Consider the following 18,504-nt stretch of genomic DNA (forward strand, 5'->3'; position numbering starts at 1 on the left):
AAGGGATTCAACTAGATGGTCTTTAAGGGACTTTCCCCCTCTAATTCCTATAAGCCTGTGATTGCTTTGGGGTTGTCGCTGTTGGAGAGGAGAACCAGGAAGAGACTTCATTAGACAGGGGATGTTTGAATCGGGTCTTGGAATCTATGTTCCCACAGGTGGAGATAAAGGATCCCAGGATCCTAGATTTAATGCTGGATGGGACCTCAGAAACCCTCTAATCCAAGCCCTTCATTTTGTAGAGCCAGTGACTTGCCCAAGACCACAGAAGTAGCAAGCATCAGAGACAGAATTCGAACCTGGTCATTTGGCTGCCAAGTCAGCAACTTGCACTGTGCCATGGGAAGAGTGTTTCCCCCTCCTCTCCTAGCAAACAAAGCAGCAGGAGCAAAGGCAAAGAGCTGAGAGGTCACCATGTATAGATGATAAACTTAGGGATGACTTTGAATGTAGAGAGTAAAGACCAGAAGAATGAAGGACATGGTTTTGAGGGAGATCCTCACCAGTATGGGAGGAAGAAGAAGGTCTGTAAAGGTGATGTGCATAATGAGATAAATAGGTGGAAAATAAGGAAAGTCACTCCACAAATTTGGAGGCTCATGCCAGGGAAGAGAATTTTGAGAAGTAGATTGTTGAACAATGTCCCAAACTATGTAGTGAGAATGAGGAATGAAGATGAGTCCTTTTGGTTTGATCAAATATCATTAGATATTTTTTGAAAATTAAATGGTAGGGGATAGGAGGTAGGTTGCATCAGATCATTTTTGAGGTGACTTCAGCTTTAAGGTATGAAGAATATTCCATTTGTACAACTGAATTTTGGGTTGACAATGGGAGAAAGCCCAAGCCCTCTGCTTCCTGGAGTCTGGACTGTCTGAAAAGAAGCAGATCCTTCTCTTAGAATTAGGGTCATAGATTTAGAGCTGAAAGGGGCCTCAAATGTAATCTACCCAGTCTCACCCCTTCATTTTACAGATGAGGAAACTGAGGCCTTAAGACTTGCTAAAGGTTAAACCAACCAGGTTTCAAATAGAGCTCCTCTTGAATACAAATTCAAGGCACTTTCCCTATGCTAAATTTTGATTCAGATAAAGACTACTACTTATAAGGAGTAGAGATTTTCTAGGACCACCAGAAAACGAAGGTAGTTTCACTGGGTCAGAAAAGGTCTTTTTGGCTTATGAATGGTTATAGGGTCTCAACTGAGTAACTGGTTAAATAAACAGGTCTTCTTTCAGAAGGATGGAAGTTATAGTCTAAAAAAGGAATAATTTTGGGGAGATCAAATGCTAAATTATGGGGAATTCCAGAAGTCAATTCAATTCAAAAAAATATTTATTAACCTCTGGCTATATGCCAGGCACTGCGCTAAGCACTGGGAATTTTAAAAAGAGGCAAAAGACAGATCTTTTCCTCAAAGAGCTTACAATCTAATGGGGGAGACAACATATAAACAAATATATACAGTGAATTATATCCAGGATAAATAGGAAATCATTAACAGAGGGGAGGCACTGGAATTAAGAGGGGCTGGGAAAAGCTTAATGTAGGAGGTTTAGTTGAGACTTAAAGGAAGCCAAGGAGGTCAGTAGGTGGAGATAAGGAGCAAGAGCATTCCAGGTATGGGTGATGGCAGCCAGAGGGAATGCTGGAGGTGAGAGATGGAGCGTCTTGCCCATGGAATAGCCAGGAGACCAACGTCACTGGATGGAAGAGTATTCTGATAGGGAGGAAGGTGTAGGAAGACTGGAAGGGTAGGAGGGGACCAGGTGATGAAGGGCTTTGAACAACAAACGTGGAGAGCCTTCTGGGCAAAGACAGGTGTGGTATAGTAGAAAGAGCCCTAGATATGGAGTCAGAGGGGACATGGGTTCTAATCCTGCCTTTGACACATATTTGCTCGGTGACTGTGAGCAAGTTATTCTACTTCTATTGGCCTCTGTTTTCCCCATCTGCAAAAATGGAGGTAATACTAATACCCTCAGGCCTTGCCTGCCTGGATGGTGTGATTGGGTAGATAAGGAACACTGCCCACCTGAAGGTGCTATCTCAATGCTCGGATTACTAAGGCACTATCTCAGCACTGCAGAAATTCTCACCAGCACTGGCCAGGGCTCTACAGCATCAAAGTTCCCTGTCTTGAAGCAGAGAGAAGATGACCAGATTTCAGCTTCATGGGCCAAGAGGTGCCAACACCAACGGTTTCCTCCACCAACATCTCCAGTAGGGTCAGCTGGATCCAGGATCACAGGCCTACATAGTCAATTAATTCATCAATCAGCAATCATGTATTAAGTACCTACTATGTGCCAGGGACTATGATATATCTTCTATACTTAGATAAAAACAATGGAAACAATCCTTGCCCTCCAGGAGCTTATAATCGATTGGGGGAGACAATATTTACATATATAGGTATGTACAAAATATATACAAATTAAATATAAAGTAACTTTGGGGAGTAGGTACTTGCAGCTAGGAGTGAGGGTTGCCTAAGAAAGTCCTTATGTGGAAGTTGACAGTTGATATGAATCTTGAAGGAAACTTGGGATTCTGAGAGGTGGAAGTAAGAAGGGACGGCATTCCAGGCATGGGTGACTGCCAGGGTAAAGTCATAGAGGTGAGAGGTGGTAAGGGATGAAGAACAGTAAAATAAAGGCCAGTTTTGATGAACTATAGAGTGCACGAGGGAGAGAAATGTATAGTAAGGCTGGAAATACAGGTTCAAGCCTGGTTGAAAGGACTTTGAATGCCAAACAAAGGTGTTTGTATTTAATCCTAAAGCTGATGGGGGGGCAATTAGAATTTCTTGGGTAGAGAAATGACATGGTGAGACATTTGCTGTAGGAAAATGATTGTGTGAAGGCAACTGTGTGAAAAATAGATTGGAATAGGAAGAGAACTGAGTCAGGAAGGCCAGTTGGAAAGATCAACAAAGAAGTAGAGGATCAAACAATGAATCATTAATTAAGTTCCATTGTGCTGGGTGCTAAGGATACAAATAAAATCAGTGAAATGATCCCTACTCACAGGGAGATTAGATTACAATGAGGACATACATAAGCATGTCCAGAATGGATATAAAGACAAACCACTCCTCTCCAGACTCAAGACTTTCTGTACCATCCCAAAGGCCGCCCCCTCCCCCAGTCCTGAAATTCACACTTGGAAGTGCCCTGTGACCTCATCCTCAACTTGGATAGTTCCTCCCAGAATCTCCATTTAAGGGGGACATCCAGGCCAGCTAGGTCTTATTTCTGCAGCAATTTGGGCTTTCTCTAGTATGCTTGCTTGCTCTCTCTCTCTCTCTCTCTCTCTCTCTCTCTCCCCTTCCTTCCTCCTTGTCTCTCTCCCTACCATTTCCTTGTATTGGTCTCTCTTTCCTTCCTCCTCTATCTTTGTCTCCCCTCCCCTATCCTTTTCTTTGAAAGTAGAGATTGTCTTTCTACTTGTATTTGTATTTTCAGTGCCTGCTCCATAGTAGACCCTAATAAATACCCAGTGACTGAAATGCAAATCAATCCAAAGTAGTTAAATATAAGATCATTTGAGAGGGAGGGAGCCAGTAGCTGGAGGTATCATGCAACACTTGCATGCAGAAGCTGGTGCTCGAGTTATACATTCAAGGGAGAAAGGAATTTTTTGAGGCGGACATTAGGAGAGAGTACACTTCACACACAGAGAATAGCCCATGTAAAGGCAGAGAGGGAAGACTGGAATGTTGTATGTGAGGAATGGAGAGAAGACCAGTTTGGTTGGATATTGGAATGTGAGAGGGAAGAATGCTCGACAAAGGCTGGAAAGATAGTTTGGGGCCACTTTGTGAAGGTCTTCTAAAGCTAAACAGAGGAGTTTCTGTTTGATACTAGAGGTAACAGGAAGCCACTGAAGTTGGGTGAGTTGACTCAAGAGTGACGTAGTCCAATCTGGACTCAAAAAAATATCACTCTAGTAGCAGTATGGAGGATGAATTGGAGTGGATAAAGACTCACTGTCAGGGAGACAAATTTGGAGGCTCATGCAATAATCTAGGTAAAAGGTGGTGGCTATGTGAGGAGAGAGAAGAAATTGGGTGTGAGAGGTGTTGTGGAGATGGAAACAGCAATAGAGTGGATGTGTGTGGTGAGGGAGAGTGAGGAATCCATGACAACGCTGAGATTATGACTCTGGGAGACTAGAAGGACAGAAATAGGGAAGTTGAAAGGGTTTGAGTATAAGATAAGAATTACATATTTCTATAAAAATATTAATGAAATAAAAATTAATAAAATAATATTAATACATATGAATAAAATTTAGATAAATCAAAATAAACTATGTTAATGTTGCTATTTAACAGTTCAGAATGTGGGAGTGGGAAACCACTGGCATTTTTTCTTTGTCTCTTCCACTCCCTTTTCTCCTCTTAATTCCCTTCTTGCCCAACTCTGTTTCCTTTCACTCTGGTGAAGGGAAAGGTAGACCTGTGGGCTAAAGAAGTTAATCTGAATGATTTTGTAGGTCTATGAAAATGCTGGGTCTCAAAAGACAGGCCTTCAGCTTTCCTCCTTGTGGCTTGAAGTCCCTTGGCCTCTTCTGAATCTAAACTTTATTTTTGGTCTGAAGAGATCAGCAGAGAATATCTAGGGTCCCATTATGTGTCTAGCTTGCTCATTACCATGCTGACATTATTCTGTATATGGAATATTCTTGGGTTCTCCCTTTAGGATGTGGCATTGACTTTTCCCTATCTGGGCCACTCTTGGTTTTTTTTTTTATTCCAACCTCATATGGGATGTCATCACCTCAAAGAACTTGGGGGTCTGAGTCACTGACATTGGGTTTAGGGGTCAGGGAAAAGGAATGTGCTTGTTGGCAATGGGTACCTGGGTTTCTTGAGCTGTTTCAATAGGAAATTCCTGATGGTTTCATCCTGAAAATCATAGTTGACTGTCCAGTAGACACAGAGCTTTTGGTACTGCATAATTAATTTCAGGACTGTCAGGAAGCCTTCAGCTGTGTTAAAATCTTCCATTCCACTACCTTGCTCCCAGGCATAGATTGTCAGAAGTTCCAGGGCATACTTTGGAGGGAGGGACCCTTTCTTCTTTAATTTCCTGTGACACTGAAGGCAAAGAAAGAAAATATAAACAATATAAAGGAAGTATAAAGGAAAGGCTAAATTCAATCCTGTCATTTCCGTATAGCAGCCATGGCTGGCAGGATGAGGGTAACTGATGTACTAGACCACAAGACCCAGCACTGAGGGATAGTTGCCTTCTGTCCTTGAGCAGAGTGTGTTTCTAGATGTTCAGCTGCTAACAGGAAGCACAGATGTGTTGCTCCTCTGGGGTAGAACCTTAGGTAGAATAAGCAAAAAACCAAGACGTTTGGTCTCTGTTATGTGCCTTTAGCAACTGGAAATGGGGCAGTTTTCTCATGTTGAGTAGGATGGAGAGATTGCTAGGAAAAAAGGTGGTGGCACATTGGATGTTTCTTTTTTAATTTAAAAGCATTTAATTTTTCCAATTACATGTAGAGACAATTTTTAACATTCATTTGTGAAACATTTTGAGTTCCAAATCTTTCTCCTTTTCCTCCCCCTCCCCAAGACAGCAAGCAATTTGATACAGGTTATACATGTGCAATTACGTAAAATGTATTTCTACATTAGTCATATTATTAAAGAAGAAACAGAATAAAAGGAAAAAAACCATGAAAAGAAGACAAAAAAGTGAAAATAGTAAGCTTTGATCTGCATTCAGACTCCAGAGTTCTTTCTCTGGATGTGGATAGCATTTTCCATCGTGAGTCTTTTGGAATTGTCTTGCATCATGTATTGCTGAGAAGAGCTAAGTCAGTCATAGCTGATCTTCACACAGTGTGACTGTTACTATATGCAATGTTCTCCTGGTTCTGCTCATTTCACTAACCATCAGTTCATGTAGGTCTTTCCAGATTTTTCTGAAATCTGCCTGCTCATCATTATAGCACAATAGTATTCCATTACACTCACCAATCACAACTCATTCAGCCATGCCCCAATTGAAGGGCCGCTGTATGTTCTTTCTAACAAAAACACTTGAGAATCAGCTGAGTGCATGTGCTAATCTCTGGGGGGAAACCTACAGTAAGATGTGCTGATTCCCATATTTCTCCCTAACCTTCTTATAGATAAGCATCCACATGAACTAAATATGTGTAATTATCAAGAGATATCTATTTGTGGCTATATTTCTATAGAGAGTGCTGGAATGTTCTCCGTTCTATCTTCTGCCTTTTATAATCCATGGCTTCCTTTAAGACCCAGCTCAAATGCTAGTTTTACAGGAAGAGTGCAAGAAGAATAATTTAGACCACCAAACTGGATTGGAATCAGATTAGGGAGGACCTTCAGTAGCAAGAGAAGAAATTTGTGTCTTATAATCATGTAAGAAATGTGGAGCTATGGTAGAGTTTTGATCAGGGGCATGCCACGGTCATACTCATACATCAAAGATATTATTCTGGCGGGTAAAGAGGGATGGAGTGAGGTGAAGAGAGGAGTCAGAGAGATCAATCAGAAGGCTATTACGATAGCCCAGGCAAGAGGTAATGAGAGTCTGAACGAGCATAGTGGCTGTGGGAACAGAGAGAAGGGAATAGGCTGGAGAGATTTCATGGAAATGTTTGAAGGAGAGGGAAGAGTCAAAGGTCATTGATTCTGAGCTGTGAAGTCTGGGTGCTTGGTAAGATAGTGGGGCCATCAGCAGAAACAGGGATGTGTGGTACAGAGTGCTGGACTGATCACAGACTTATCCTCTCCAAGCTAAATATTTAAACTCAGCAAAAGCAGCAGCCTCAAGGCAAAAGGACTACCAGAAGAATCAATGTCAACAGATTAGAGTGCTTCTCTGAGTAGGAACAGTTTGTTGCTAACTTGGAGGGAAAGTTGAGCCAACACACAGTTGGCAACAGTGGAGTAGAAAAGGAGTGGACAGATTTCAGAGATTTGGTGTACAGCACTGCATTTGCTCATCTGGGTCAGAACACTTGCAAACATCAAGACTGGTTTAATAAAAATGATGTGGAAATTCAGAAGCTGCTAAATGAAAAATGAGAACTTGATGGGATTTACCAGCAGGACAGTTCATCCATCTCTAAGAAAGCAGCAATTAATTCCAACAAAAGCAAAGTACAAGTGAAGCTTAGAGAGATGCAGGTTTCTTGGATCCATAAGAAGACAGGTAAAATTCAGTTTTATGCTGATAGTAACAATCCAAAGCACTTTTATGCTTTGGAAGGCTGGAGGCTATTTATGGGCCAAAGATCTATGGCACATCTCAACTACTCAGTACTGATGGAGGCACATTGATTAGTGATAAGGATATGATCCTAGAGAGATGGGCTGAACACTTCCATAGTGTTCTGAATAGACTATCATCAATCAATGCAGAAGCCATTGACCATTTACCCTTGGTAAAAGTCAATCCCTCCCTAGCTGAAGTTCCAACTGAAGAAGTAGTTCTGAATGCCATTAGGCTCCTTTCATGTGGCAAAGCACCTGGTGCTGATTCTATTCCATGGAGGTGGGAGGTCCATTGCTCATACAAAAGCTGACTGTAATTTTCTGGGTTATATGGCAAGAGGAAGTTATCCCCCAGGAGTTCAAGGATGCCTCCATTGTCCATCTCAATAAAAGTAAATGAAAAATATTGTCTTGTGACAATCACGGGGCGGGGGGAGGGTCTCTCTTAGTAGTCATTAGTGGCAAGATTCTCGCCAGGATCCTCTTAATAGGCTGATCCTTCACTTGGAAGATGGTCATCTATCTGAGAGCCAGTGTGGCTTCAGAAAGGGGCAAGGAACAGTCGATATGGTGTTTGCTGCCCAACAACTCCAGAAGAAATGCCAGGATCAGAACAGAGATTGTACACAACATTTGTAGATCTGGACCAAGGCCTCTGATACTATCAGTCATGAGTGTTTGTGGAAAATTATGTCAAAATTTGGTTGCTCAGAGAGGTTCATCAGTATTGTACAACATTTTCATGACAGCATGTTTGCCCAGGTTCTGGATAATGGACAATGCTCTTGTGCTTTCCTAGTCATCAATAGAGTAAAATAAGGCTATGTGCTTGTTCCCATGTCTTTTAGCATGATGTTTTCAGCCATGTTGTCAAATGCCTTCAATGAGGATGAATATGACATCAAGGTCAGCTACTGCACTGATGGTAAATTCTTCAACTTGAAAAGGCTACAAGCCAAGACTAAAGTGGAGGGAGTGTTGGTATATGATTTTTCATTTGCAGATGATTGTATACTTAATGCAGCCTCTGAAGCTGAGATGCAACAAAGTATGGATTGATTCTCTGCTGTTTGTGCTAAATTTCACCTAACAATTAATACCAAGAAAACACAGGTGCTGCATCAGCCAGCACCACACCATCTATATGTGGTTACAGTTACAGCAAATGGAGAAGCTTTGAATACTGTGGGTAAGTTCACTTATCTTGGCAGTATACTTTCCAGGGAGATATTCATTGATAATGAGGTTGACAAATGCATTGCCAGAGCTAGATCAGTATTTGGGAGGCTCCAAAGGAAAGTATGGGAGAGAAGAGGTATTAGACTGATTACTAAACTGATGGTCTACAGAGCCATTGTGCTGACCTCATTGTTGTATGCCTGTGAAACCTGGATAGCATACCAGCACCATGCCAGGAAGCTGAATTGCTTCCATTTGAATTGTCTCAGGAAGATTCTGAAGATCACCTGGCAGAATAAGATACTGGACACTGAGGTCCTTTCTTGAACTAAACTGCCAAACATTCAAATTCCACAGCAGACAACACAACTTCAATGGGGTGGCCACATTGTTCGAATGCAAAATGTATGCTTGCCAAAAAGAATGTATTATGGAAAACTCTCACAGGGCAAGCATTCACATGGTGGTCAGTAGAAGTGATACAAGGCCACTCTCAAGGTCTCTCTTAAGAACTTTTTGGAATTGATTGCACAACATGGGAGACACTAGCACAGGACCACCCAGCATGGCATGCTGTCATCAGAGAAGGTGCTGCGCTCCATGAGCAAGGCAGAATTGAAGTAGCTCCAAAGAAACACAAGATGTGCAAATTTAGAGAATACACCTCAAGTGTTACATGTACTATTTGTGCCCGACCTGTGGTAAAGCATCTCCAAGCTTGTATTAGTCTGATCAGCCATAGTCAGATGCCTTGTAACTTGACTCTAACATAGTGATATCATTTTGATCCTCTTCAAGAATGAATGACAACAACCAACCAACACATTAGAGAAGAAAGAGAGAGAGAGAGAGAGAGAGAGAGAGAGAGAGAGAGAGAAACAGAGACAGAGACAGAGAGAGAGAGAGAGACAGAGAGAGAAAAGAGAGAGGAGAGAGGAGAGGAAGAGAAATGAGGGAGAGAGACAGAGGAGAGAGGAGAGGAGAGGAGAGAGAATTCCTAAAGGAAATGGGAGAGGATGGGATCAAGGGTACAGGTGGAGATGGTTATCCTTTACAAGGAGAGTAAGCCATCTCTTCACTTAGGCCTGGGGCAAAGGAGGAGAGAATAGCTGAAAGCGATGAGAAGTTTGGGGTTGGTATGCTGAATAGTGAATGCAAATCCATGTATTGGATTTTTGTCTCCATTTACTCCTTTGCCTCATGCTATGCAGTACTCTTCCCTTCTATGCCCCATCCTAGGACCAAAACCCCTTTTTAATTAAAAAAGATTTTTGTTTTTATTTTAGGTTCCAAATTATCTCCTTCCCTCCATTCCCTCTCATGCATTAATAAGGCAAGAGATACAGTGCCCATTATACATATAAACTCACAAAAAATATTTCCACATCAGCCATGTGAAAAAATAAAAGCAAGAAAAATAAAGAGGAAAAAGTATACTTCAATTTGCACTCAGAGTCCATCAGTTCTTTCTCTGGAGGTGGGTAGCACTTTTCATCATGAGGCTTTGGAATTGTCATAGATCATTGTATTTGGTCAGAGTTGCTAGGTTTTTCACAGTTCATCATCATTACAAAAATGCTGTTACTTTGTACATTGTTCTCCTGTTTCTGCTAACTTTACTTTACATCAGTTCATATAAGCATTACCAGATTTTTCTGAAACCATCCTCATCATCATGGCTTATGGCACAAGAGAATTCATTCACAATCATATACCATACTTTGTTCAGCCATTCCCCAATTGATGGATATCATCTCAATGTCTAATTCTTTGCCACCATAAAAAGCTGCTATAAATAGTTTTGTACATAAAGATCCTTTTCATTTTCCTTTGATTTCTTTGGGATATAGACCTATTAGCAGTATTGCTGGGTCAAAGTGTATGCACAGTTTTATAGCACTTTGGGCATACTTCCAAATTGTTCCATAGAATGGTTTGACTAGGTCACAGCTCCGCCAACAGTGCATTGATGTACGTATTTTCCCCCATCCCCTCCAGAATTTGTCATTTTTCTTTTCTTAGTCAGTCTGATGGATGTGAGGTGGTATCTCACAGTTGTTTTAATGTATATTTGTCTGATTATTAGTTATTTAGAGCATTTTCACATGACTATTGATAGCTTTGATTTCTTCATCTAAAAACTACCTGTTCTTATCCTTTGACCATTTATCAATTGGGGAATGGTGCTTATTTTTTAAAAAATAAATTTGGATTAGTTCCCCATATATTTGAGAAATGAGACCTTTATCAGAGAAACTTGCTGTAAACTCTTCCCTCCCCCCATTTCTTTCTTTCCTTCTAATTTTGACTGAATTGGTTTTGTTTGTGCAAAAGCTTCTTAATTTTATGTAATCAAAATTGTCCATTTTACCTCCTGGGAAACTCTATCTTTTGTTGGGTCATGAACTCCTCCTTTATCCATAGATCTTATAGGTAATTTCTTCCATGCTCCTTAATTTGCTTATATTATGCTTTATGTCTAAATTGTGTGCCCATTTTGAGCTTATCTTGGTATATGATGTGAGACATTGATCTATATCTAGTTCCTGACAGGCTAAATTCTAGTTTTCCAAGCAGTTTTTGTCATATATTGAGTTCTTGCACCAGTAGCCAAGATCTTTGAATTTAACAAACACTAGGTTGCAGTGCTCATTTGCTTCTGTATCTTGTGTATCTAATCTAGTCTATCGATCAACCACTCTATTTTCCAGTACCAAATTATTTTGATGTTTACCTCTTTGTAATACAGTTTGAGAACTGGTATTGCTAGGTCCCCTTCCTATTTTTTTCATTGATTCCCTTGGTATTCCTCTGGATGAATTTTGTTATTATTTTTTCTAATTCTATAAAGTAATTTTTTGGTAGTGTGATCTGTATGGCACTGAATAAGTATGTTAATTTAGGTACCATTATAATTTTTATTATACTGGCTTGGCCTACCCATGAGCAATTAATATTTCTCTAGCTGTTTAAATCCATCTTTATTTCTGTGAAGAGTGTTTTGTAATTGTGTTCATACAGTATCTGTGTGTGTCTTAGAAGGTAGAATCTCAAGTATTTAATACTGTCAGTAGTTATTTTCAATGGAATTTCTTTTTCTAGCTCTTCTTGCTGGACTTTTTGGTTATATATAGAAATGCTGATGATTTATATGGGTTTAGTTTATATTCCTCAACTTTGATGATACTGTTAAGATTAAACTAATTTTTCAGTTGGTTCTCTAAATACACCATCATATCACCTGCAAAAAGTAAGGTTTTTGTTTCTTCATTGTCTATGCTTATTCCTTCAATTTCTTTTCTTGTCTCATTACTATGACTAGCATTTTTAGTACAATATCGAATAATAATGGTGATAATAGACATCATTGCTTCGTCCCTGATCTTATTGGAAAGGTTTCTAGTTTACCTGCATTATATATAATGCTTATTCTTGATTGGTTTTAGATAGATACTGCTTGTAATTTTAATAAAAGTTCCATTTATTCCTATGCTTTCTAGTGTTTTTAACAAGAATGGGTATTGTATTTTGTCAAAAGCTTAATCTATATTTATTGCTTCGATCATATCACGTTTTTTGTTTTTGTTAATATGGTCAATTGGGCTTATATTTTTGTAAATATTCACCCATTTCATTTAGCTTGTCAGTTTTATTGGCATAAAGTTGGGCAAAATAGCTCCTGATAATTGCTTTAATTTCATCTTCATTGACTATGTATTCACCCTTTTCATTTTTGATACTGGCAATTTGGCTTCTTTCTTTTTATAAATCAAATTAGCCAATAGTTTAATCTATCTTGTTTTTCTCCCCATAGTATCAGTTCCTAGTTTCATTTATTAGATTTTTTGAACTTTGAATTTTATTATTCTCCTTTGATTTTTAGAATTTGTATTTTAGTGTTTAAATGAGAATTTAATATTTTTTTGTTTTTCTAGTTATTTTTTAGTTGCACCCCAATTCATCGATCTGCTCTTTCTCTTTTTTATTGATGTACTGTGTTGAGATATAGAATTTCCTCAGTACTGTTTTGGCTGAATCCCACAAATTTTGGTAAGTTGTTTTATTGTTATTATCTATAATGAAATTATTGATGGCTTCTATATTTGTTTTTTTTGACCCACTTATTCTTTAGGATTAGATTACATAGTTTCCTATTAGTTTTTATTCTATGCTTTAAAGGCCCTTTATTGAATGTAATCTTTATTGCATTATGGTCTGCTTTTCTGCATTTGTTTTTGAAGTTTTATGCTCTAATACATGGTCGGTTTTTTTTTTTTGTGAAAGCGCTATGCATAGCTGTGAAACAGGAATGCTCTTTTCTATCCCCATTCAATATTTTCAAGAGGTCCATCACAATTAACTTTTCTAAAATTCTATTCATGTCCTTAATGTCTTTCTTGTTTATTTCATGATTAGATTCACCTAGGTCTGACAAGGGACAAATTGAATTCCCTACTAGTATAGATTTACTGTCTGTTTCCTCCCATAACTCATGTAAATTTTCCTTCAACAATTTGGCTGTTATATGATTTGCTGCTTATATGATCAGTATTGATATCCATTCATTATTTATGGTATTTTTTCAAAAGCAAAATGTGGTTTCCCTGATTATCTCTTTTAATTAGGTTGATTTTTGCTTTTGCTTTGTCTGAAATCATTATTGTTATACCTGCCTTTTTGGGGGCGGGGAGTGACAATTGGAGTTAAGTGACTTGCCCAAGGTCACACAGCTAGTAAGTGGATTTGAACTTAGGTTCTCCTGACTCTAGGCCCTATACCTGCCTTTTAAAAAACTTAAGCTGAAGCATAATAGATTCTTCCTTAACCCTTTATTTTGTCTTTTTCTGTGTGTTTCTCTTTCAACTGTGTCTCCTGTTAACAACAGTTTCTAATCCATTCTGTTATCCTCTTCCATTTTATGAATGAGCTCATTCCATTCACATTCACAATTATGATTGCTGTGTATTTTCCTCAATCCTATTCTCATATTTGTCCTTTTCCCTTCTACTCTGTCCCCTCCTGAAAAGTCTGTTTTGCTTCTGACCATCACCTCTTTTTATATACCTTCTTCTTCTCACTCCACTCCCTCCTCTTTCTCTTAGCTCCCTTCTCTCCTACTTCCTTGTTGGATAAGATGAATTTCCATACCCAACTCTCTGTGTATATATATTTTCCTTCCTTGAACAAGTCTGTTGCCTGCTCCTTTTCCCCCACCCCATATTCCCCTCCATTGTAAAAACTCTTCCCTGCACCTCTATTTTATGTAAGAAAATTTCTTCCATCCTTCTCTCCCCCTTCTCTTAGTGCATCTCTCTTTTTCATCCTTTCACTATTCTTTTGAGTTAATGCCAAAATAATAGATTCACACCCATGTCCTCTGTCTAAGTTAATTCCTTCTAACTTCCTAATAATGAATAAGTTCTTGGAGGTTACATGTATCATCTTTCCCTTATGATTTCTTACTTATGCTTACCTTTTATGCCTCTCTTGAGTCTTGTGTTTGAATGTCAGATTATCTACTCAGCTTTGATATTTTCATCAGGAATGCTTCAAAGCTCTCTATTTCATTAAACATTAGTTTTGCTAGGCAGCTTAGGAACAGGCAGTTTTCAGAGGAGGAAATTAAAGACAGCTATAGTCTTATGAAAATATGCTCTAGATCACTATTGATTAGAGAAATGCAAAACAGCTCTTAGGTACCACATATCTCCTGTCAGATTGGCCAACAAGACAAAACAGGAAAATCATAAATGCTGAAGAGGATGTGGGAAAATTGGAACATTGTTACATTGTTGGTGGAGTTGTGAACTGATCCAGCCATTCTGGAGAGCAATTTGGAACTATGGCCAAAGGGCTATAAAAATGTGCCTACCCTTTGACCCAGCTACACCACTTCTAGGGCTATATCCCAAAGAGATCATAAAAATGGGAAAGGGACCCCATGTACAAAAATATTTATAGCAGCTCTTTTTGTGGTGGCAAAGAATTGGAAATCAAGGAGATGCCCATCAATTGAGGAATGGCTAAACAAATTGTGGTATATGAATGTAATGGAATACTATTGTGCTATAAGAAATGAGGAGCAGATGGACTTCATTACAACCTGGAATGACTTATATGAACCGATGCTGAGTGAGGGGAGCAGAACCAGGAGATCATCATACATGATTACAGACACATGGTATCTGTAAGGAGTAACATTGGTAGACTTGACTCTTTTCATCAATGCAAGGTTCAAAGACAGCTCCAAAAGATTCACGATCAAAAAGCTATGAACATCCAGAAAAAGAATTGTGGAGTCGGAATGCAGATTGAGGTAAACTTTTTGCTCTCTTTTTTTCCCTTCTTTTTTTGAATTCATTTCTCCTTTCTCGTGATTCATTCCATTGGTTATAATTCTTCTTTACAGCTGGACTATTATGTAAATAAGTTCAGTGTGAAGGTATATGTAGAACCTACATTGGATTACATGCCATCTTGAGAGGAGGGGGGAGGAGACGGAGGGAGAGAAAATTTGGAACCCCAAAACTTGTGGAACTGAGTATTGTAAACTAAAAATTAAAAATAAATTTATTATAAAAAAATCCTATCTCATTTGCCTTCCAGAAAATCATCCTCCAAACCCTCCACTCCTTTTTAGTGGAAATTGCTACATCTTGTCTGATCCTGACTGTGACTTCATGGTATTTGAATGATTTCTTTTTGGTTGTTTTCAGTATTTTTTCCTTGATCTGAAAGTTCTAGATTTTGGCCATAATATTTCTGGGGGTTTCCATTTGGCAATTTCTTTCAGTAGGTGATCCGTGGATTCTTTCAATTTCTACTTTGTTCTCTGGTTCTAAGATCTCTGGTCAGTTTTCCTTCATAATTACTTGAAATATGATGTTTAACTCTTTTATCTAATGGTTTTCAGGTAGTCCAATAATTCATAAACTATCTCTCCTCAAATATTTTCCAGGTCAGTTGTTTTTTTTTCCTGTGAGATATTTCAAATTTTCTTCTCTCTCTCTCTTTTTTCCCCATTATTTTTATTTGTTTTACTGTTTATTGATTTATCATGGAGTCATTTTCTTCCGCTTGACCAGTTCTACTTTTTAAGGAGGTATTTTCTTCAGTATTTTTGTGCCTCTGTTGATTACTACACTTTTATTACCCTGTATCTGCTCCATAGTTTTTGTGCCTCTATTACTAATTCTCTTTTCATAATTTTGAAGTGCTTTCATTTTTCTCATTTTTTCTCTATTCCTCTTATTTGATTAAATTTTTTTTTGCTTTTTAAAAACTTTTCTTTATCTCTTCCAGTAATTCTTATTGGGCTTGTGTCTGATCTGCATTTTTCTTTGAGGCTTTGCTTATATGTTTTCAAGTTATTGTCTTCTTCTGAGTTTGTGTTTTGAGCTTCTCTTTCACCATTGTAGCTTTTTATTCGGATTCATTGTTTGCTAATTTTAAAAGTCTATTTCTTAACTTTGAACTTTAAGTTAGAGTTGGGTTCTACATACTCCTGAGAGGAATGACTGTCTTTTTTGTTCTTCTGCTGCTTTCACAGCTTGATCTGGAGGACCATAAATTTCTGGTTCTTCAAATGTGGTGTGATCCAGGGAGAGGTCTCATCACTGCCCTCTTGGTCTGCATTCTGATCGTATAGGTAGAACCTTTGCTCTCTCATGACTGTAACTTCTCCTTTCTACCCTAGAACTGAGACCTGGAAATGGGTAATAGTTGATAGATCTTCCAAATGGTACCTGCTCCTACTCCTAGTATTAGCACAAGGGTCCCCTAGAGTCTCTTGATGACCAAGTGCTCAGTCCCCTTAACATCCCTTGGCATTGCTGCTGTTGCTCCACAGCCTGTGGCCAATGCCACTTCCACCATGTTGTGCTCCTGGTCAGCCTCTCACCCTAGTGTTTGCAGACCTCTTTATTTTGAAGATTTTCTTGGCTTGCTCTGGGAAAAGTTAACTTCCTGATGTGGCTGTCACTATGGACTTGGGCAGCTTGGAAACATTTCTTTTAGGACCCTACACTTATTTTCATAACAGGACTGAACTTGCATTTGTCCTGGCATCTGTTCTTTCAGGTTCAGTTGATGAATAATTATGGAAATATTTAATGTAAAACGTTCTTCATTTTGGGAAAACACAATCTGGGTTTCACCTCCTTTTCTAGTCTTATTTAAAATTGCTATCATTCATACACTCTCCGTTCTAGTCAGGTTGGCTTATTAATGGTCCCCACACAACCTACCTCTCACCTCTCTGCCTTTTTCTGATATTGCTCGTATTAGGAATGCTCTTTCTCAGTTTAACCTCATAGAGCCAATCTCTACATTTATTCAAAGAACAGCCCAGTGCCTCAAGAGGCCTTTGTGAGTTCTTTCCAGTGATGATCACTCTCACCCCCTTGAAATGTCTTCTTGCTATTTTGCGTTTGCTTAATCATGTTCACATTGTATCCCTCTACCCCCATCTCTGCCAGTAGAACCTAATCATCTTGAGGTCAAGGACTGTCTTATTTTGTAGCACAAGACCTTCCACACAGTAGGTGCCTGATAAATATTCATTCAAATCAATTAGGTGGCAGGAGAGTAGTGCCACAAACTTTTAGGTGTGACTTATACCATTGGGGTTGGTGCTAGGGAGCCTTTAAAGATGCTTTGGGGTAAAATATGGGGCAAAAGAACCTGATAACCCCAAAAGTGGCTGCTTTGTCCTCTCCCTATAGCCACATGTTGAAAGAGCTTGTGGCACAGCACCTGGTGGTGCCCTATGAACAGGTTAATACTTCTGTGCTGAAATGGAAAGACTAATAGACTTGGACCCAAGATATCTGAGTTTGAATTGATTTCTGACACAAGCTATAGGTAAGTCATCTCACATCCATGACTCTCAGCGCCCTTATCTATAAAATGGAGGTCACAACGTTTGTATTACCTGCCCCAACAAAGTTGCTGTGCAAAGAGCCCTTTGTAAATTGTAAACACAATCTAGAAATGCATCAACAGCAAATTCTAAATCTCATTGGTACCATGATTAATGTGAAAACTAGAAGGGCTATTTTAAGAAATTTACCTGTTTGTACCAGTGCTTCATCAGACGGATAAGACTCTTAAGCTTGGTGGGACGAGATCTGATGAAGTCTCTCTGCAGTTCTGTGAAACAGGTGGAGAATTCACCCCCGACGCTGCTTTCGGATAATTCAAAGAGCTTGATATAAGTCTCAGCGTCTGGTTTAGATTTTGGAACCCATGAATCTATCGTGGGAAAAATGATAATAATCAAATGTGCTATACAGTTTTCAAAGTACTTTTGTATAACATTCTAGTACTACAGACTTTGAATCAGCACTAGCACAGGTGGTCAAAACCATACACTGACTCTTAGATTTAATGCTCTGGAAGATAAGAATGTGTACTATGTTTAGTAATGTTGTAGAATCACCAGGAATTAGATATCGTGACACCCTTCTGAATTACGAGAGAATGTATACAAAAGTAATTTGAAAAGTATAAAGTCCATGTAAATATACTTCAAGAAGCAGTGATTTCATTAATGTGGATATCTCCTCCAATGATGGAGAGTGCAGTCCCTATACAGTTTGGTAGGTGGTCTTTGACAGTTACTGTGTCTGAAAAACTCAATGCCCTGCAGCCCACCTGGGCTCAAGCTTCTCCAGGCTTAACTGGGCTAATTTGTGCCCCACAGCCATGTAGCCCATAATTAAAAGCTTTCCAGCTTGGTTGGAACTGTCAGGGCTTACATTCTGCTGGTACTCTAGAATAGAGGGTCATCTCCAGACCATAGTGAAACTTTAATGGAATAGCCTTTAATGGAGGACTATGAAATTACAGATTCTGTTACTAATAACAATCCATTATGGACCGTGTGATCCAGTGACAATGGCCTTCTTGCTATTCCTTGTATAAGACACTCTATCACCTAACTGGCTGTCTCCCATGCCTAGAATTCTCTCCTTCCTCATCTCTGCCTCTTAGCTTTCTTGACTTCTTTCAAGTGTTAGTTAAAATCTCACTTGCTGCAGGAAGGCTTTCCTGATCCT

The 18,504-nt window shown here is 39.0% G+C and overlaps 1 protein-coding gene across 1 annotated transcript in view; it reads right to left on the reverse strand.

Moving 5' to 3' along the window:
* Positions 1 to 538: 538 nt before the first annotated feature.
* LOC118853324 overlaps positions 539 to 18,504 on the reverse strand; it is a 65,506-nt gene continuing 47,540 nt past the window's right edge. Inside the window, 5 exon segments of the mRNA XM_036763370.1 lie at positions 539 to 811; positions 814 to 874; positions 2,100 to 2,253; positions 4,866 to 5,104; positions 17,517 to 17,698. Coding sequence (XP_036619265.1) covers positions 759 to 811; positions 814 to 874; positions 2,100 to 2,253; positions 4,866 to 5,104; positions 17,517 to 17,698 — 689 coding nt within the window. The 3' untranslated portion in view covers positions 539 to 758.

This window comes from Trichosurus vulpecula, chromosome 1 (genome assembly GCF_011100635.1).
Source record: "Trichosurus vulpecula isolate mTriVul1 chromosome 1, mTriVul1.pri, whole genome shotgun sequence".
Lineage (NCBI taxonomy): Eukaryota > Metazoa > Chordata > Mammalia > Diprotodontia > Phalangeridae > Trichosurus > Trichosurus vulpecula.